The 20,460-nt window shown below is 44.8% G+C and overlaps 3 protein-coding genes and 1 pseudogene across 8 annotated transcripts; 1 reads left to right on the top strand and 3 right to left on the bottom strand.

The window, feature by feature from the left end:
- Nucleotides 1-636: 636 nt before the first annotated feature.
- LOC133906697 (large ribosomal subunit protein uL4c-like) lies at nucleotides 637-3,608 on the bottom strand (annotated as a pseudogene).
- Nucleotides 3,609-4,240: 632 nt separating this feature from the next.
- On the bottom strand, nucleotides 4,241-9,529 carry LOC133908713 (pseudo histidine-containing phosphotransfer protein 5-like). Of its 6 annotated transcripts, none has more exons than XM_062350845.1 (7): nucleotides 9,036-9,529; nucleotides 6,314-6,423; nucleotides 5,779-5,909; nucleotides 5,590-5,658; nucleotides 5,046-5,117; nucleotides 4,722-4,794; nucleotides 4,241-4,616 (listed from the first exon to the last, which is right to left on the bottom strand). In XM_062350845.1, the coding sequence occupies exons 2-7, from the start codon at nucleotides 6,383-6,385 to the stop codon at nucleotides 4,566-4,568; spliced, it is 468 nt and encodes a 155-aa protein (XP_062206829.1). In that variant the 5' UTR covers nucleotides 6,386-6,423; nucleotides 9,036-9,529; the 3' UTR covers nucleotides 4,241-4,565. The 6 variants fall into 6 exon arrangements, with proteins under 6 accessions (XP_062206829.1, XP_062206831.1, XP_062206830.1 ...); XM_062350847.1 differs by having other exon boundaries at nucleotides 9,265-9,529; XM_062350846.1 differs by lacking the exon at nucleotides 9,036-9,529 and adding an exon at nucleotides 8,003-9,029.
- A 2,021-nt stretch (nucleotides 9,530-11,550) lies between these two features.
- Nucleotides 11,551-16,509, top strand: LOC133908712 (uncharacterized). The gene is made up of 10 exons (XM_062350842.1): nucleotides 11,551-11,892; nucleotides 12,587-12,675; nucleotides 12,751-12,834; nucleotides 13,157-13,269; nucleotides 13,352-13,417; nucleotides 14,255-14,356; nucleotides 14,444-15,026; nucleotides 15,199-15,404; nucleotides 15,927-16,084; nucleotides 16,198-16,509. Exons 1-10 carry the CDS (start codon nucleotides 11,753-11,755, stop codon nucleotides 16,343-16,345), a joined length of 1,689 nt encoding a protein of 562 aa, XP_062206826.1. The 5' UTR covers nucleotides 11,551-11,752; the 3' UTR covers nucleotides 16,346-16,509.
- A 795-nt stretch (nucleotides 16,510-17,304) lies between these two features.
- LOC133906686 (NADP-dependent malic enzyme-like) lies at nucleotides 17,305-19,822 on the bottom strand. The gene is made up of 5 exons (XM_062348661.1): nucleotides 19,569-19,822; nucleotides 17,913-18,033; nucleotides 17,767-17,838; nucleotides 17,500-17,651; nucleotides 17,305-17,403 (listed from the first exon to the last, which is right to left on the bottom strand). Exons 1-5 carry the CDS (start codon nucleotides 19,820-19,822, stop codon nucleotides 17,334-17,336), a joined length of 669 nt encoding a protein of 222 aa, XP_062204645.1. The 3' UTR covers nucleotides 17,305-17,333.
- Nucleotides 19,823-20,460: the final 638 nt, after the last annotated feature.

Below are 20,460 nucleotides of genomic sequence, written 5' to 3'. Positions count from 1 at the left end.
GAAAGCACGAGCCGGAAGAGACCGCGCAGGCGCCGCTGCGCCCGAGGAACCCAGCTGCTCCAAACGTGGCGGCATGCGCAAGATATTTCTGGCCCAGTTGGTGGCCCGCACGTTATAGGGGCGTTGGGCGCACGGCGTCAGAACCAACCGGCAGCTGCCGACGACTCGCCTACATGGCGACATCGATCGCTGCTCCGAATCTCACGTCTGGGGAATCCGAGGCGTGTGTTTTTCTTGGGTTTTCTAGTTTTTTTTCGACTTGCTGTTTTCATGAGGAACTTTTTTGTTGTTGTCGCTACTCGTGAGAATCTAAGTTAACATTGGTAACTAGGTTGATTGGTGCGCCTACGTCGCACCCGTCGAGGTTTCCACAACGGTGGATCACCAGGGGTTCGTCGGCGACGGCTTTCTGGCGTTGGTTCTTGATCAGACCAAACTGCCAAGCATCTACATAAAGAGAGGAACTCGTTTTGCGGGTCGTTGACGACGAATGACGACCGAGGCAGACCTGGATCACCGCCGGAGGTGCTAAGATGGTGGGGAAAACAGGCGGCACCTCCCAAAATTCTATCGCAATCCGGTCCCTGCAATAGAACCCCATTCTACCCTATGGCCTAGGATGATCCAGTCCCTGCATTAGGGTGGGAATTCCCAAACAATTCACTCTCATCCAAAGAGTAACATAACAACAAAAAAGCAACAATACGATGGTCTACACCACTCCTGTACCTAGGAAGGGCTGTCTGCCTCGCTCTCTTCAACCCAATCTGAAAATTACACAGAAGAAGTTTCTGTAAAGTTTGAAAGATGATGTAAATTTCTAATAGAACAGAAGTTATAGAGTGGCAGAAAATTGCATTGTTTCAAACAAATTAAACAATAAATTAGGTACTGTAATTACAGCTTAGCATGCTTACACTTCTTTAAGCCTTTCTTCTTATTTACTGAACCCAGCATATTCCTTACTACTTTCTTTGCTAAGAGACTCCACCAGAGACATCTTCAGAGCGAAGATAATAACACCAATGACCAAAAATATCAGGTGTAGCTTGTTGTGTAGATTATGGTATTGGGCTGATAAAAGGAGTGCATTGGGACCTCTAGAGTTCTACTTCAGTGGAGTTCAACGATTCCACAGGGTGTCATCTCTCTCTCTCTGTCTTTTTTTTGGGGGGGGGGGGGTTCGTTGTCCACTTGCCATAGTAAAGCAGAGGGGAGGGGGCTATGGAAGTATGCAGTACAGTGAGAGAAACAGGTATGATCGACTTTTATATGCGGTTGAAGGATTTGACATTTGTCTTAGATGTAGTATGCTATAAAATAACAAAGCCTGCAGCCTTAAAAATTAAAATGGCACCCATAAGCCAGAAATGGCTATGTTTTCTGTTTCTTTACTTTGTTATCTTGCTTGGCACCCATAAGCCAGAAATCGCTATGTTTTTCTGTTTCTTTACTTTGGTATGTTGCTTTACCCCTCCTTAAGCCAGGGCCTTCGACATCGAAGGTAGCACCCACTAAGGATATACAAAACATTAAGAGATCAGATTTACGAAATCTTACTGCAACATTATCAATTGGTTCCACTGCAATAGGCACCTAAAATTAAAAAGCCCCCCTTGATCCCCATCTTAAGTGACATGTACTTGTTATTTGTTAATTCTTATGCAAACAACATTCTCGAAAACATTTGAAAGGAAAAAGAAGAAATATGGTAACACCCCTCCAAATTTTCTGAGAAAACTAATCTCGCCTGGAACCGGTAATTAATACCAGGCAGCCGATAACATGCGCTCTTGGCATTCCAGTGAACACAGTTATCTACCCTTCAATTTCAGTTACTTTTCCTGTGCTATCAGAGTCCCATACAATGCACTGCATAAACTGTTTACAGAAAGAGCAGGCAATTTAATTGAGTTACTTGATAGAATGTTAAGGCCCAAAACATGGTAATCTTAAGATTATCCAATTCAATTCAATTGCAGCCACTGCTTTGTAACATTAATCACTATTATTTGTTGTTCTTATAGCTACCTGTTTTGTAACATTATAGTAGCTGAAGGATTGCAGAGTAGCATTGCTACCAGACTTCACATATGCCCAGCACAGAAATAATCAAAGAGTGCATTACAATCAGCACAGCAAAATGTTATGCATAGCTAAGTACCTTGAGCAGCCTCCTCTGTTGTGGCTTCTTCTTCTGGCTCCTCCACCACTTCTTATTCACCGTCAACCTCACCACCAGTATCGTTCTCGTACTCATCGAATACGGTGGCACCATACCTGGAGTTGAGGTAGTCGATGGCGGCAGGGGTGAATAAGAGCTTGCGGGAGTCAAGGATGTCGTACAGGTTGAGCGTTCTGGGGCTGAGGGGCACATTGTCGTCGAACACCGTGGCAAAGAACATGGCCTTCTGCTTGGGGTCGAGCCCCCACCGCTGCAGAGCGGACACGAACTCCCTGGTCTTGGGCGCCGCCGCGAACGCCTCGTCAAACTCCTCCAAGACGAAGGCATACAGGTTGAGCGTCCTGGGGGTGAGCATCTTGAGGGAGCCGATGTTCCTGCCGTTGAGGTGGACATTGTCGTTGAACACCATGGCAAAGAACATGGCCTTCTCCTTGGGGTCGAGCCCCCACCGCTGCAGAGCGGATACGAACTCCCTGGTCTTGGGCCCCGCCGCGAACGCCTCGTCGAACTCCACCACGACGAAGGCATCCTCGGCCACTGCGGCGCTGGCGATCGCAGTGGAGATGGCTAGGCGCTTCTCCTTGCGGTTGATCTTGATGGACCAGTCATGGAGCTTGGGGCCGAACACGACGCTACAGCCGGGGTGGAGCGGGGTGCGTTGCTACCCGCGTCGCGCCTTCCCCGTCTTCTGCTGGTAGCACCCTGGAGATATTAGGAAGATTTAGGGAGTGCTGATGGGGCTTACATAGGGTTCGGTTAGGTCGGGGAAGGTCTAGAGCATGCCAGCGACGGTGAGCAGCGGCGGCGGCCATGGTGGTTCTCGGTGCTGGCTCGGCTCTGGAATGGAGAGGAGGAATTGAAGGATGCAGGAGGTAGAGGGGAGGGAAGCGGTGCTCACCAAGGGCTCCTAGAGGTCGGAGATGGTCAGCGGCGGCGGATTTGACGGTGGCCGGAGACGGGGAAGAAATGGGGAACGGCAAAATTTGCCTCGGTTGGTGGCAGTGGAGCTCAATTGGTAGTACAGGAAGGAGGAAGGAAGGCGGGGGGCTCCATTTTACAGGTGCCCGGGGCTGGCTCGGCCTCCACGGGCGGCAGCGGCGCGATGGCAAAGGAGGAAGGGCCGAGGCTCACCTAGTGGCAGTGGCGGTGCGAGATGAGGGCGATGACAACGATGGTGGTGGATCCAGGTGGCAGCGGCTCGAATCCGGCGGCGGCGGTATGGATTTGGGCAGCGACAGCTCTCCCCGGGGCCTGGCTCAGCCTCCACGGGCTGCGGCGGCGCGATGGCGGCCCGGTCCGGGCAGGGCGGCGTGAGAGGAAGGTGGAGGTGCTGGCATAGGGCGGTGGCGTCCCATGCGGTCCACCATGTGGTGAAGGGCGAGCGGGGGTGAGGCAGATCGAGAGGAGGGCAGGAGTCCGGCATTGCGAGAGGATTCTGGAAGGGCGAAACGCGATAGCACCACCAAACGGTAAAAATCGGGTGAGCGACTATAGTGGGAGGAGGCCCGCTCGTCAGCGACGGTGAACAGTAGCTACAGGAACCTCATGGCCTGAGAGATCGCGAATTCTTGGCGCTTTAATATATGTTATAGATGCCAACCCGTTCGTTTCTGCTCGACGTGGTGCTCACACCTTTCTTTTTTTAGGTAAAGGGACGTACACTATTCACATATTTCACCCTCACACTATATGTACATCCATGGACACTTGTCCAAACACACATTAAGATAGAATTAGGAAGCTTAATACTTTAGACAATCGATCCCTGTAGAAAATACTGTGCATCCGCGTTGAAGCAACGATGGACAATCGATCCATTACATACTTTGGTACCGACCACCCGCCATCAATCACTTCCACGGACCACGGTGTATTAGGCGCACAGTGACGCCCAGAAATAGCAGCACCAGTCCAACGCAAATGCACCGTGCAGTGTCTCGGCGACCCCACAGGCATCCCTTGTTGTCCTGCTGTGCAGACCAAGATCCATGCGACCAAATATGTCTGTCTCCTCACGAGTCATGGCAACTTTAACACGCCTGGCCTGAGAATAAATGGACGCAACAAAAACACGCAGGAGCAGGCGAAAGCTTCAGAGAGAGCAATATGCTCCTGTAATCTTATCCCATCGTTACATGTTACTACTGTGTTAGACATGAGGACATAATCTCATGTTTCAAGCTTGTATTTACTTGCAGTTATAAGTTACGACACAGCATCTAATAGTAAACCTCTTCTCGTTTCGCATCATATGCTGCTCGCCCCTAGCCGCTGTGCAGCACGACCAGCTAGTTGCGGTAGCTGGAAACCTATGTCCAGACTATGTTCTTGCGCCATAGTTCATTTTACTTGCACCTAGTAGAATATCGAAGCCCGGTTCTCACATAACAGGCCTAGTGGCAGCTCCTGCAGGACCAGCTTGTCGTAGAAGCTGCATGTGACCATATATTAACACATTCAGAGATACAGGAGGATGATGTTCAATTGTCATGACACAAATTACACAACAGTGGATGAGGTGGACGGCAAAGATTACCTGGAAATATGTTTCTAGTTTTTGCCTCAGGACAGTATGCTCCCTCTTCACTTTCTGGAACGATCTCATGCAACTGCAAACCAAAATAGACACAAGTGTCAACGACGGCTGATTTCGTTACTGAGACCAATACCTAGCCATTTTCAACGTGCATATTGATTTTGGAAAGATGAGCGGGTGAGAATATTTCCATAGATACAAACAGAAAAGTGGTCGAATTCAGTGGAAACTTTATCGAACAAGTCAAAAGAAATGTTTCTTGCAATGAGAGACAAAAGTCTGCAAGAACTAAGCATCATAAATATGGAAGGGAAAGAGAGAGACCCTTCAACGTTTCCTTGTCCACAGTAATCCCTGAATGACATAAACTCACACTTCATCCTTGAAGCACCAATGCTGCATCAAGTTGTGTAATGTCAATCACATATGAACTACATAAAAACTATGATAATCCATTAAGACTTCAGAGTTTTTCTTTTCTTTACATCTGGATTCAGAACCATGCTATGCTTACAAAAGGTTGATGACTACATGCATAAAGCTTTTGTAGGAGTTGACAGATATATTTAGCAGTCAATTAATGGATTAAAAAGACGAGTTTCTCTGTGATACTGGACCGCCTTAAAGCCTTAAAGAACTTTGGTTTACATGCATACTGGAGATTCCATTAGTGAGGCATTCATTTGAGATGCATTTGTTTTTTTTTAAAAAAAAAGATTGTGTCAGTCGCAGGATACTCAGTTAAACTCTATAATCTTGCTGGTTTTCATGATTCCTGAAAAAGATAAACTATAAGTCTGTGGTACTGTTGCACAACATGCATCATATGCAACTGAACAAATATATCCAGATGCAACTCTGGAGCTACCTGGAACAGCTGCCTTTTAACTGCTGCATGTATGCGTCCCACCTGTTGAAATCTTTGGGGTATTTCTCCCTGCAGTCACCAAATTAAATTAGTCAAGTTCAACACTACTGCTTGCATGGTATCTCTTCTTTCCTTTTGAAAAGGAAAACACTTCTTCCTGCCTAAGAAAGTTTCACTATTTATACTTACAGAGCTAGCTCAATGTTTGACATTAGCCTGGCTGAGTCCTTGAAAAACAAAGTAACGACCTCTTCCGCAAAATTAGGACTAGCTTCATCCTGCAAGTCTTCCACCTGACAAAATTGTTCATCTAGATACCCCTGTCATAAAATATAACTTAATGAATCAGCATATGATATATCAAAGAAAAACATGAAATAACAGTAGAACAGAGGTTGTGTGGGTGGGCTAAAAAGTGGGTGTGGATAAACATAGGACATAGTATGATCGAACTTCTAATGTCCTTGAGAAAACACAAGATATATTATTGATTAGAAATCTTCAGAGACAGGCCTGATCAAAGAGACTCTTTTTCATGGATGCAGCTTGGTGCCGCAAATTAGAATAATCCATTTGTATGAATGAACAAGGGAAAAGGTGGCAAATCAAAGGTGATACAGATACGAACACACTTCACAAGTCACGGTACAAATATAACTGGTGAGAACTACGGATATAGAAAGCTGAACATGCGGTATGCTTATATAGTTGAGGAGGCTGTTACTATTTTTCCACCAAACGTAAGTGAAACTTCAGATATTCCAATTTCTGGATAGCGAAGGTTAGCATCTTGCATGCGCAATTGATTTGATTGCCACGGTGTGCACAAGATATCTGCATTTTGGAAAGTAACTTGAAGAGATGAGGACTCTTGTAGCCTGTATCTCTTTATAAGATATATGTTGGTGAACAATAAGTGCAACGAAATCATTGAGGGATCTTATTTTAGGAATTATCAAGAGTCAAAATTAGTTTATTACTGAAACACAGCTCAAAGCCCCAAACAGAAAGAGTTAACCTGTTTCATGGTATTAGGACTATTTTCCTAGCAAATATCACATCCAAGAAGATATAAAAAAAACTATCTGACATTGTTTATTGAACAGGAATATGATTTTCTGGCCTTCTGCAGGTGTACATAAAGCATGATATGATACTGTATTACTACACGTCTACATAAAGTAAACACATTTGAGTGCAGAGTGGAGTTCAGACCTAATACAGAGTCTACTGCTAAATCTTCTCATGTTCGATTGCTCATAACACAGAGGCATACACTATGCCAACAAGTGAGGAAGTCTCAGGCATTACTATCGGATGAGAAAAGAAGATCCAGTTGTAAAATAATCAAACATGGGGTAATCCTATGATTTTGTTAAGCTTAAGTCCCCATAAGTAATAAAAAAATCACAACAGATCAACAATTTAAGCTTTATCTGCTACCAGCCTACCACAGAGTCAGAAAAGTCTGTAGATGGCAGCATTTTTTTAAATAAACATGGGGCGATCCTGCAATTTAGTTAAGCTGAAGTCCACTACATTAATTCGAAATACAAAAGAAGAACAGTTTAAGGTTTCATTTCGACCAGCCTACACAGACTTAGAGAATTATGTAGATGGCAGCTTTTCCTAACTCCTTGCAGGTATTTAAAAGGTTCAGCACAAGCATGAAAAGCACACACCAGAGGCACTCAGTGGAGAGTTCCCATTCTGTGCCAATCACGAATCATCATCAAACTGTCATTCAATTCACATATACAGTAGACTCCGTTTAATAAAGTTCAAACCAGCTAACACTGAAGTCAGATTACTTCACAACACTACATTTATCTTACACTGATACCGTTTAGCTGCTTTGCAGGTAAAAGAATGCTACTGTGTGCTTTTAATGAAAAGCTATCCTAAGATTACGCAAGAAATTCTTTAGTGACAAATTGCACGGCAGAATGTAATCAGACAAAGGAGGAAAGATAGAACAAGATATCTTTTTGTGCCCTTCAAAGTTCAAACACAGTGTGGTGATAAAATCTGGTAGAACAAATGGAGAATTAGAATAGGCCCCCGAAATGCTTTGAGCCTCAGCCAAAGAAAAGTAGGACAAAGAAACAGACCCAAACAGCTTGATCCAATTGTCACAAACCAAGGTTCCCTCAGCGCACTGGACCACATGGCAAAACCAACAGCCTTTTGCAAAAGGGGTAAAAGAGATTCATTCAATGATTGGTCCGATGATTGCTCGTCACCCCAGTCGCAATTTGATAAGAGAATATGGCATGGATCAGAAATTCGAAATAAACAGAAAGCCTATACAGGGAATCAATATCGGCAAAAGCAAATTCTGAATGGGCAGTTGCCAAGGCCACAGATGAATGAAATGCAAATACTGTCTACATGCAAGCTATGCAGTCAGCACCTTCCCTGAATGGTGCTTAAATTTACAAAAGATCCCAAGGTGTGGCCCCACCGTTCATCCCTATACTGGCATCTCTCCGGTGGGCATTCTTATGGCAACATCTTCCATTCCAAATCTATTCCTCATACATGAGTAGTATGTCATTTCCTATGTGGAAAAAGAATAGAAAATATGGCTGCTCTAATGAACAACAAAATTTTCTCGAGATACTTATGTTATCACGTTCATCATGTTGATATACACAAAACTTCAATTGAACAAAACAAAGATTACTAATTTGACCCTTTTGTATCGTGCATAAAAACGGGCGGGGTGCAGATGTAAGCATCAAGTCAAAGCTATTAACTTTGTTAGCATTTCGACCTCTAAAGCTTGTCTTTCCTGGTAAATACTTCTCAAATTATAACGTCTGCTACTGCATTTTGAGTCTCCAGTCTGATGTTATTTGAAAACGGAAAACGCCAACAGTGGGTTTTGATATCTTCACGCACGCATGCATCTGCTTCCACGTATCAAGGTTATCTATGCTCTACGGATTGTGCGTGACCACGTTGTCAGCACCCAGCAATCCCTATATAGCATCGCGGAGTCACTTTCCACAATCTAAAAGTAGCACACGGATAGCATAGCATGAACTGGATGTGAGCAGTACCTCCAAAAGCTTTCTTACGGACTTATCATGTACGCTGCTCCAAAAAGGAACCAAGATGCTTTCTAAGTTATGTTTGGAGTGTATGCTCCATAGCATTTTGGCATATTAGTAGGTTTATGTGCTCACCTAAAGCACCAACTTGCCCAATTGTCCCTCACTTTCAACGTTTATTGGCTCAATGCATCCAAAGGTAATTTTTGAGGTGAGGGTAAGTTAAACCACCACCTAAGTTGGAGCGATCTTTTTCATCCCAGTACTAGAAAATAAATATCACACGGTCTTAGCCGTCATACTCCCTAGATTGGTTTGGTGTCACACTCACACTAGAACTAATTCCCTCCTAGCGACATCTATACGGAGCGGGAAAGGAAAGGTGTGTACCGAGCAATCGAGAGAGGAGAGAACGACACGTTGATTCCTCGACAGCAACCTCGCCGTCTGGATGAGCGCGCCGACTCGATCTCCCGCTCGGCGCGACGTGAGCCGGAGCTCAGCCGCAGGTTTCGCATCGGGGGATGCCGAACGGGTAGAAAGGCGGCGAAAAGGCGCGCGGGGAAAAGGGCGGCGGGAGCGCAAGCGCGGCGCCACCGATAGTCAGTTACCTAGTTACCTAGTGGGGCGCAGCGGCGCGGGACGAGGAGGACAGCGGTGCTGGCGGCGGGCGATATGGTGCGTCGCCGCGTGGGGGCGACGAGCCAGCCGGGCCGCGATGGATCGCCCCGGTCCGTGGCGGCGGCAACTGCCGAAGCCACTTGCCGAAGCCGATTGCTGTAAGCTGGGCGGCCCGCTTGGTTTTAGACCGGGCGTTGTGTGGTCGGAGGCGGCCGCGTGAGGCTGAAGCCTCGTTGAGAAGAAGTCCGTTGTGCCATGTGCCACCGAGCGGGCCGTGGAGCTGGCTCGGCTTGATCGAGCTGGAAAACGGACTCGGCTTGGGCTCGTGAGCCTGCTCAGTTTGGCTCGTGAGCCAAGCCTTCTAGAGCCTGGAGGCAATTTACACCTGCCGTCTCTGTGTTCCTCTTCCTGTTCAGATCGCGTGCGTCCTCTTTTAGATCGCATGTGTCCTCTTCCTGCTCTTGGAGGCCTGGCTCACGTGTGTCCACTTCCTGTTCAGATCGTCCGACTTGACGCTGCCTCGCATCTGCATCGAGTACAGCCGCCGTGACGCTCCCTCCAGCGCGCCAGCAGACATCGCCGCCGCCTTGTCGCGCCAGGGAGGCCCTGGGTGCTCGTGGTCACCGGGTCATCACCGCGCCGGACAGCAATGGGCGGAGAGGCGGCAGCACGGCAGGCGAAGAGGTGGGGGCGAGCGGGCAAAGAGGCGGGGGCGGGCAGCGGACGGAGCCACGAAGAGGCGATGGCATGGCGGGAGGACTACGGTCTGCGTTGGGCTCTGTGGGCTGGGCCTAATGCGGGTAACGGGACGAGCCGAGTCGGATCTCTGCACGTTTTACACCCGGCTGAGGCTGGGAGCAAATTTTGCTCCGCAGGGTCCCGGTTTGAGATCCCGATTTAAGTTCAGGTCGAGAGCAAGGCTCATATTCACCCGCATGCGCCCGAAAAGCTGGCCCGCCCGTTTGCCAACAATAGCACGCCAACACTGCTATCTCGTGTTGTCGTTCACACCCGTTGTTGTCCCGTGCTGCCGCACACCGCTCGCGGGTCCCGTTGGGTTTAGGACTGATGTTGGGTTTTCACTTGTAAACGTTTCGAGGGCGGACCAAAATTTTTTATTCAAATTAGATGTGTTCTAGGTGTATCTGATCCCGATCCGTCCGTGCTAGGCCTTAGCTAGACCAGCTACCGAGCTAATAAACCACTCGCGAGCCACCTCAGACTTGACTTGTCTGGCCACCGAGCTAGCTCACGAGTCTCAAGCTTTGTTTTCAGTCTTATTCTGAATCTAAGTATGAGGCAACTTTGAATCAGCTCAACGACCTGATTGGTCACTCTATAATTGTCCACAGAGATGGCTAAATGGGTTACTCGGATCAATTCGATATGGGTCAATTCGGTACGATCTAAATGACCCGGCTACTGTAACTGGTCATACCGTATCGGCCTGCGTGCCTCCTTCTCAACTCACGATACGGCCCGTCAGTCACCGTGCCGTGCCGGGTTGATTCGAGCACGATTGCGGCCCGACGATACGGTCGGCCCGACGAGCACAACAAGCATGGGTGGCCCAACGGCACACGGGCCACTCATCGGCACAACCGGCCCGATAAAATAAAAAAAGCTACAAAATTAATATATATATATAATATAAAAATATAGAGAATATATAAAAATAACTATAAAATTAAAAAAATATATAGAAAATAGCCAAGCCTATACGTACTGGTCTAGATTATACCTAGCTGAGCCGGTCCAGTAGGCATGATCCATTTAAATATCTTTAATTGTTCATAGGTAAGTTTTACTTTTTTTAAAATGTTCCATGTGTAATTTTTTATGGGGATAATATCACATCTAAATAAGATTACAGGTATAAACTCGTATAATATAGTCACACATTTTAATATACTCATACGTACGTATACTATTTTTCTCAAAATTTAATTGTTAAAAAAATTAAGTGTCCGATCAACTGGAACATGATGGGTAGGTTCCACCCTCAGAACTTTAACCAACTGGGCTAAGTTATCTAAGTACTAGTAGTATTTGTTTTCTTAACTACAAGTCACAATTCTTACCAATTTTACTTTAAAAATCTTATCAGTTAAATCAACATATGAATCATTCAGTACATTAACCCTACACAAATTTACTTATAAAAATACTACACAAATGTCAAACGTCTTCAATTTGACGCGACTTACAAATAGACAAAATTGTATTTCTTTCACCTAGGGAAAATCTACAAATGTTTAAATGGAAAATCAACCACTTGCGCGCAGAAAGTGTTCGAGGCCGGGCCGGGCGGCGGGCAGAACCCAAGGAGAGTTCTCAAAAGAGGGTAAAACAAGAGAGAAGGGTGAGAGTGAGCTCATCGGCTCATCGCCGTCCCTCCCAACACGGACCCGGATCGGGTGCAGTTTCGACTGCTACTGCTACTGCACCCGCACCGTGCGCCGTGCGGCCTGAGGCGGCGGCGAAGAATGGCGGAGCCGGACTGGATCCTGGAGAGGGAGCGGAGGCAGATGGAGCAGATCCTGGAGCTGGACATGGAGGAGCTCCAGGTCGAGGAGGTCGAAGACGCCGGCTCCTCCTCCTCCGACGACGTCGACACCTTCCTCAGGTTCGAACACACCCCTCGCCCGTTTCTCACCATTTCCTTCCGATGTATGGTACCCCTTTTTTATGCATGTGGGAGCGGGGAATTGGTGTGATATGCTTGTAGAACTGAAGCTATGTGAGATGTTAACTGTTGATAATTATTCTGAAATTACATGCTAGGGTGCTTGTTCTCAACATTGTGAATTCGGAGGCAGTGGAAAATTAGGTTTGGGGAAAGGTTCGAAGCTTAGGAGCAGAGGAACAGTGAAGATTACTGCGTGCTAGAAACTAGACTCCGTTTGAGAACAGTAGAACAGTAGAGACATGGTTGGTGTGCAGTTGTGCACTGGGCACTCGTAGTCGTAGCCAATGTTCAGTACATATGCATTCAATTGCTCCAAATCTGTTACTCACACGTTTGCTGATATACGTCAAATTGTGATTAAGTAGTCTTTCACTTCGGAGTGATGGGAGGAGTGATGAAGCAGTAAATATGGTGCTCGCAAGTTTTGTTATATTCAAATCAGTGCCATTCACGATTTATATTCTCATTAAACTCCTTAAGATAATTGGAGTGAATACATCATATAGTCTATTGAATTTCCCCCCACTCTCTGTATTCAGTTCATTGATAAAAGTATATTTGGATCAGTTTGTTGCCATTGATGTTTATGAGAGATATCGCTTTGTCCTTTTTTCTCATACTTCTATCGCAGAAATACTCATGGGAGTGGAGGGATTAGTGCTTCCGAAGAGCTTACAGTTGATACATCTCTGGTTTCCCTGCGAGTACATACCTATCTTGGTAAATATTCATGCTTATCTTATTATATATTTTATAATGTTAGATTCAATACATAAAAATCTGGTTACTTGACAGAGGCAGAGGTCGATGCTACCCGGGGCATATTTGCTTTCTTGGATGCTGGCACAGTCCTCAATTTGCCAATGTTTTATCTTCAAGGTAAGCATTCCTGTTGCCTTAAGACCCTGCGTTGTATGACAAAGCTTATCTCAATAATTAATCTGACTACGCGGACAATTAAAATGGGCTACCCTGTTGTCCTTTCTGAGAGGAAGAACCGAGTTGCACGTTGCACCTAATTGCACCTAATATTGACTATGCAAGTAGTGAAAATTATCTCATCTATTGCAAAATAGCAATGTGCATCCAGAATACCCATACTTTGTTTGCTTGAATGTGCACAATCACACGACACATGTTAATGATTGGCATTTACATCATAGCGGGGTTTATTGAAGGTTATGCCATGAAAAATTTGCAGGAGTTGTTTTGTTTCCTGAAGCTGCCCTACCTCTTCGAGTAATTCAGCCTAGATTACTTGTGGCTATTGACAAGGCTATTAATCATGTTGATGCTCCATGCATGATAGGCGTGGTGAGTGCCACTCCTTTTATGTTTAAATCAGAGTGCCACTCCTTGTTTCGCTGCTTTTTATTTGATAATGATCCAACGTTAGGTTCATGTTTATCAACACACAAATGATGGACATCATGCTATTGCTTCTGTCGGGACAACTGCGGAGGTGTGATTTCTTTTTCATGCAAGCCCCTTCTATCTAGAATCATATGTTATTTTTAAGGTTCAATCCTTCATACTCTGGGTTTTTTTTTGGCATTTTATTGTCTTGTGAGTTCACTGCTCATCCTCAAATTTCCTTGTGGTGCATTTATTTGGCAATCCACTTTTCTGCAAACATCCATCTAATCTATTTAATTACTAATTATGTCATTCGTACATGTGGTCTTCCTCCTAGCTGAGTTGTTTCTACGAGCAATTCAGTATTCGCTTATATGACACTCTGGTTTTTCCTACACGCGCGCACGTATATATGTATGCAAAATTTCCAGGAACACAAAATATCCTTTACATCTTCTTTAATACTACCAAAGCCTAGACTTAGCATCTGTAGCTACCAATGCCATCTAAAATACATACATCAATAAATAAAATGATGGATTCCCACAAGACTGAAAACACTAATAAACTAGATGTTCTATATGGTAATCTGCAGTTGTAGTTGATTATAGTGTCTTTTTTTGGAGGAGCTATCCTTGATTATAGTCTGGAGTAACCTGCAACCTAATTTGGAGTTGTGCATTGATCACTTGATGCTACACAACATCTTGGAGCACAAGTGTCCTCTACAAGTACCATTTCCATGTTGCCAATATGCCTCTGTCTTTTTTTTTGTTTAAATGTTTTTACACCTTTTATTCAACTTTTAAAATAAACAGGATTAGTATAGGTTTTGTACTATGCACCAGTGCAGTTATTTATTCTTTTTCTTCCCTCAAACCATTTTTCTTCGCCTGTAGCACTTTCTTCTCAATAGTGCTCACTTTTTTTTTTGCCTTCATAGATACAGGAAATTCAACAGTTAGATGACGGTGCATCACGTGTTTTCTCTCGTGGTCAGCAACGATTTCGTCTTATACGCCGTTGGTTGGACGTGGATGGAATAGTAAGTCTTAACAACTAAATAAAAGTCAGTAGTTCCCCGAACCGGAGGGAAGAGAACATAATTTCATTACATTTTTCTTGTTAACAGCCATGGGGTGAAGTCCAAATCATTGAAGAAGATACACCTCTCAGAACTCCAAGAGATGCATTTGGACAGTTAGCTGCAAGTAGCACTTTCAGGCAATGTGCTTCATCAATGCCCAGTTTGCATGTGTCTCGTTTCAAACAACTTGATCATGTGGATTCTGAACTAGATTGGGATTCTCTATCAGTATCACCCACTAGCACTACAAGTGATCAGTCAGTAACAGATAAAAGAATATACCTTTCAGGTTCTCAGTCCAGTGGCTCAGTAAGGTGTGGTATTTCAGACGAGTCCTCAAATGAAGATGAAGGTCCCATGCATGAACTGTCTTGTCAGAACCATGATTATGCAAAAAAAGTTGGCGCATATGGTCATCCGGATAAGCATACAAACACAGGAGGTGAGGATGATATTTGCTTCACACCCTCAAAATCCTTTTCGAGAGTAAGGAAGAAAGATACTGAACAACAGAGACACTACAGTGCTGCTTATAATTTAAAGATGGCGTCACAGGCTCCATTGTCATTTTGGCCTCGTTGGGCTTATGAAATGTATGATTCGTATTCACTTGCTTGGAGAGCTGCAGGTACTGAGTTATTTCTCCACTGTTTTCCCCCATAAGTGTAGCAAATTGAATCCATTGTCGACGTTCATGGATTGTTAACCGTATAGTTCCTTCCCTTTATGTCAAAGTATGAATCTGTTAAACTGTGATTTATGTGTGTTGTATGTATGACCTTCGATTTTCTTCGTGGCAGATTTGTGGAGACAGGTAATTGTAAACCCTAGCATGGATGATCATGTGAGAAAACCAGATCTTCTATCGTTTTACATTGGAAGCAAACTTCCTATCTCAGAATCTCTGAGGCAAGAATTGCTTGAGCTTGATGGAGTCTCATATCGACTACAGCGGGAGATACAGCTACTCAAGGCCTTTAATATCATTCGGTGCAGAAATTGCCTGGTAATGATTGCTTTGTTCGAAACATTTACTTTGCTGAAGTTTCTTTAAGTTTGCTTTTCCAATTCTGCACGGTGTCCTAATCTTCATTTCTGCAATTCTAGTCACATGGCTAAGACCTGTAAGCTTTCCTTTCTCTGGTCCGCAGTTGCAATCAGGGGTTGCTGTAACATGCTGCAGGTGCATGATAAGCAATAGTAGTGACATAAACTGAAACTGGATCCAAGGTTTAGCAAACTGCACCGGAATTTCACAAATTTATTCTGATCTAGGGGTGATGCAGATGTTCAGTTTTTAACTTTTGCATAGATTCAGTGTTTTGAACCCCTAAAACACAAAGGGGAAGCAAACTTAATTGTCTCCCACAAAATGGCTAAAACTCACTGGTCGATATTTAGTGAGTTATACGGTGGCATCCCATGTAATTCTTGAATCTAGAGATTCTAGGCATACCGGATAAAATTGATCAAATAATTTCAAGATTCTTTGAAAAATAACAGGTGACAAGTTCATTTCTTGTTGTAGACTCTTATTGCAAGACGAAGTGACATGGTGTCTAATGATGGCCCTATTGGTACTAATATCAAGCAGCGCGGTTGTGCGAAAGAGATGATTACCGTATGCAATGCCACCGGCCTTGCACTGCGTGGCGACCCTTCAAAAGTTTACAGCTGGTTCCCAGGGTATAACTAATTTACCAGTCTTTTTAATCTCTCCATAGATTGAACTGGAAAGGACACAATTACCATGGTTGAACAACTTAATCTGTACACTGACTAAGAAAAGAAAATTGCAGATATGCATGGACGATTGCATTGTGTGCTGCCTGTGAGTCCAACATGGGCTGGCTGTTCAGAGCCGACAAGAAGAATATGGATCCAAAATCCTTCTGGGTGATACGCACTTCCCAAATTTCAGACGATACGCAATCAAGGCAGGTCTGATCATCCATGTATGGCTGTGTGGCCGTGGGTTTCAATCCATGTACTTCTGCCCTTTCAATTTGCCTGCTTTTGCTTCCCAGAAATGCAGAGGGAAGACTTCTCAGTAAATTTGGCTTGTGGATTGCGGAGGGAAGAGTTCTCTGAAAATTTGTTGTGGGTGTGAAGTGCGACTTCTCTTACAGAGAGGATTTTGGGCATGTTTGGTTTCCTTGCCTACTAGCTTTGCTTGGCAAGGTTTCGCGAGGCAAACCTTGTTAGGGGAGGAGAGCCAATTTGGATCTCCCTCAAAAGCAAGGAAATCCTAGCTCACTTTGCTTAAATTCAAACTAAGCAAAGAAATCAAACATGCTTGTTTGTCCTTTAACCTTACTTAGTAAGGCTATGCAAGGGTGGGTAAGAAAACCAAACATACGCTTCGTATCCATGTGGAAACTATCATATGCTCAGTTAGCGCAGGTGTACCAACATGGCTCCAAACTTGCGTAACACAGTGGATCCATATTGCAGAATGTGGTTTTATGCGAGAATCCTGACTTCCGGATGATGGCGTTCAGTTTGAAAAGTTGGACGTTTGTGGCAGAAACAAATAGCGACTTACGAATCTTATTATTCTTCGAGTTGAACGGTGTCACTATCGTCATTGTATCTATCGAGACTTCAAGGGTGAAAACGTGACCCAAACAATGTCCAGCACTCCAACAGATTGTGTAGGGAAAGAACCTCAAAACATGCAGGAGAGAACTGTGATACAATTTTATTAATGAAACAGTACATTATGCGAAACCGAGTTATTTACACCGCCATGAACTTTATTACAATACGACAGGAAAATACAGGAAAGCAGTATCAGCTCCACAACAGCGAACTTTACGACACGTTTTACACGATGATTACAGGAAAGACATGAACAAGTATAACAGCATGACAATAACCTGAATAAAACTTTACCACACGTTTTACACGATGATTACAGGAAAGACATGAACAGCTATAACATCATGACAATAACCTGAATACTCTTCTTTGGCCAATTCCTCAGTACCTCCAGAATCCTCCCCCTAGCATGAAAATCACCTCATAAGCACCATTAATCCTTTACAACTCTCAGCAGAGACAAGCAACTACTGTGTGAAGAGATGGAGGAAAAAACTCACTTCTCTTTGAGGCTGATATATAAACCCTGCGGCCGTCTGAAGATTGTCCCGTACTTCTGGCAAGCCTCCCCCACTGTTGGTGTATACACAACAGGAAGCAGTTCCTCAACATTGTCGATCAGGAGCTTGCAGAAAAGCCTCTCGTTTCTCTCCTGAAAAAGCATGCATCATTCACCAAGAGAAGAACAACAAGCGACTTAAATAATTATTTGGTTTCAACTGATATTGCGCATCCAAGGTTTCTTTTGGACAAGTTGAAGAGCTTACCTGAAGGTCCACAGGGGCCATGTAGCGCTGCAACGGGACCTGGAACTGCCGAACATTCTGCAGCAGCCTCATCTCCCGCGGAAGATATACAAGCTTAAGCGAAATCATCTACTGCAAGGGAATGAAAGGTGGAGAAAGAGGCAGACCTGGAGATCCTGGGACAGCACGAGCGGAGGCAGCAATCCTCGCAGGTAGTGCGCGTCCCGCTCTTTCTCCGTGAACGAAAGCCCTTTGTTGTGCCGTGGATCACTCAGCAGGGAGTCACCACTGAAACCCCGGTGATGACAGAACGTCAAAAGCTCGAAGTGATAAAAGTGTCCATTAAAGCAAAATAAAAATACCAGTTGAATTTCGTCCAAGTTCACGGTCAGATTACTCCATGAATTTCGTATGGCATGTGGAAATGGAGAGAAATTTGAATTTTTGCCACTCATGGGCTTCACAGTTTTGCCACTCTAAAGATTGGCTTTGCAAAATTGCCGCTCAAACTATTGCCACCTTTATTTCTTGTCATTATACAATTTAAAAACAATGTTTTGAGTGTTATTATACGTAATATAAATTGATATAATGGTAAGGGAATAAGAAAGACAATGTTTTAAATAGCAATTTTGTTAAGCCAATCTTTAGCGTGACAACTCTGTAAAGCCAATCTCAAAAATGGATGCATTCAAAGAAATGTCTCAAATTCAGATGAGACTGGGTCATCTAAGTCATTAGCGTGATCACAACATTGACAGTAGAATCAACTGACACCTGATCAAACACATCACAGGATGAATAGAAAAAAAAAGAACAATTGTAAATTTATCACTGTTTTGAACCGTTATTGCAAACTTACTATAAAAAATTGCAAAAATGCCACTAGAATCGTCATTCAAGTGGCATTCTTGCAAAAAATAAACAACCAATAGTAAATTTGCAAAAGCCCCGCAAAAAAAAGTGTATACCTAGCGATGCTAACGGCCCATGACGTGACAGGGTGATCCTCGATAAGAATTTTAACTTGTTGTCAGCCTACCTAATGGCACATGCCAAAAGCCACCATACCAGATTTTCACTCTCAAAATGATGCCCAGTCCCACGTGGATAAACAGTAACCACTATGAACAGTAGCCGAGGGCTCTAAAAGGCAAAAAAACTATCGATTTTTTACAACTCTATAATTTATAAGTAAACTATTTTAACTAGATTCAACTAAAAATCTTTTGTACAATTCAAACTAAAATTTTCCAAAACATATACTTTTGCAACTTCTAGCAATTTTTAAAACATCACAAAAATCCAAAAAACTGATAAATTCACTAATATTCTTCTAATGTGATGTAATAGTTTTTAAAACTATCTCTTACCCTAGGTTATAAAGTGAAAAAGTAGATTCCTTTCTAATGCCTATTTATTAGTACAAATCATTTGTAATAATAAATGGCCATTACAAGGAAACTCATTTTTTCAACTTATAATATAGGGTGAGAGATAATTTTACAAATTAGTATATAACATTAAAGAAGTATTAGTGAACTTTTTAGATTTTTGGGAATTTTTATGATGCCTTAAAAATCGCTAGAAGTTGCAAAGTAGCATATTTTGAAGAATTTTAGTTTGAATTATATATAAGATTTTTAGTGAATCTAGCATGTAAAAGAATCGACATTTTTATTGTGCCTTTTGGAGCTCTTGGGTACTGTTACTGTTCATCCGTGCGTGATGGCTTTTTTTTTTTTTTTTTTTTTTGCATGCGCCATCCTGTAGTGGCAAAAAGTTAAATTGCCCGTATTCCCAGTCATGGTGGTCCTCCACACCGCCTGCCGTTTACCACCCCCGCCCCCGTCGCAGCATCATCGCCCACCGGCACGCGGCCGTTATTGTTCCCCTCTCCTGATCCCGCCATGCCGTGCGCCGCTCTCGCGCCTGTCCTCCCGCTGCTGGACCACCACCACCACGCACGCCCCTCCAAATGCAGCGGAACTGTGCGAGCGGCGGCGCGCTGGAGCCGTAAATATTCTCGGGTGCGCGAGGAAGAGCGCTGCGGCAGCACGGCGGACACCGAAGCCATGGGTGACGGCGACGCCCCTTGTCCGCGGCGGGCACGTCGCAGGAGAGGTGGCGCCACGTACCTCAGCGGTAGGCCGGCTCTAGAAAGTTTGCCGGGCCGGGCTGGGTCCACTCCTGCCGCTGAATCCATGAAAAGAAATTGGTCATCCGGGCCCGTTTCGTGCGGCTCAGCCCGCCCCGCTTCGCAATCGCCATCCCGGAACCGGAACACACGTCCACGCTCGCCGTCCGTTCGCGGCTTCTCCACCCAAAAGCCGCGCAGCTAAATCCGAAGGGAGCGGTGCACGGGAGGGCCGCGACGACGCCATGAGCCGCGCGCTCCTTGCCCACGTTCTCCACCACCCGCCTCTCCTCGCGTACGCGCGCGCCGCGCTCTTCCCAAACCCTAACCGCTTCGCTTCTCGCTGACGCTGAAATCCTTTCCTTTTGTTTTTTGGCTTCGCAGCTCGAGGAGTGGCGCTGGCGCCCGAGGAGGAGCGCTCGCTTCCCGCATCCACCCTCTCCGTCGTCTTAACTGCAGCGCGGCCGAAGTCGCAGCCGGCTCCGGCGAGGAAGTAAGTCCTGCGCCTCCCTGCCCGGGTGGTGTTCGATGTAATGCTTTCTGATGGGTTTGCGGTTGCGTTCTGTTTTAGGGCTTGT

The sequence above is a fragment of the Phragmites australis genome, chromosome 2, assembly GCF_958298935.1.
Source record: "Phragmites australis chromosome 2, lpPhrAust1.1, whole genome shotgun sequence".
Taxonomy (NCBI): domain Eukaryota; kingdom Viridiplantae; phylum Streptophyta; class Magnoliopsida; order Poales; family Poaceae; genus Phragmites; species Phragmites australis.
The sequence above is the reverse complement of the archived record's forward strand: the minus strand, read 5'-3'. Positions and strand labels throughout refer to the sequence as shown.

Bases quoted from the DNA above. Each gene is read 5' to 3' on its own strand.
- LOC133908712 (XM_062350842.1), top strand. From the start codon at position 11,753: ATGGCGGAGCCGGACTGGATCCTGGAGAGGGAGCGGAGGCAGATGGAG. The intron at 13,270-13,351 runs GTGAGTGCCACT...ATCCAACGTTAG, and splicing joins CTCCATGCATGATAGGCGTG to GTTCATGTTTATCAACACAC. The intron at 16,085-16,197 runs GTATAACTAATT...AGAAAATTGCAG, and splicing joins GTTTACAGCTGGTTCCCAGG to ATATGCATGGACGATTGCAT.
- LOC133906686 (XM_062348661.1), bottom strand. From the start codon at position 19,822: ATGGCTTCGGTGTCCGCCGTGCTGCCGCAGCGCTCTTCCTCGCGCACC. The intron at 17,839-17,912 runs GTCTGCCTCTTT...CTTCCGCGGGAG, and splicing joins TGCTGTCCCAGGATCTCCAG to ATGAGGCTGCTGCAGAATGT. The intron at 17,404-17,499 runs GTGAGTTTTTTC...TTTTCATGCTAG, and splicing joins TATATCAGCCTCAAAGAGAA to GGGGAGGATTCTGGAGGTAC.
- LOC133908713 (XM_062350843.1), bottom strand. From the start codon at position 6,520: ATGATTTCGTTGCACTTATTGTTCACCAACATATATCTTATAAAGAGA. The intron at 5,910-6,313 runs GTAACAGCCTCC...ATTTTATGACAG, and splicing joins TTACGTTTGGTGGAAAAATA to GGGTATCTAGATGAACAATT. The intron at 4,795-5,045 runs GTCTCTCTCTTT...TTTGGTTTGCAG, and splicing joins GGACAAGGAAACGTTGAAGG to TTGCATGAGATCGTTCCAGA.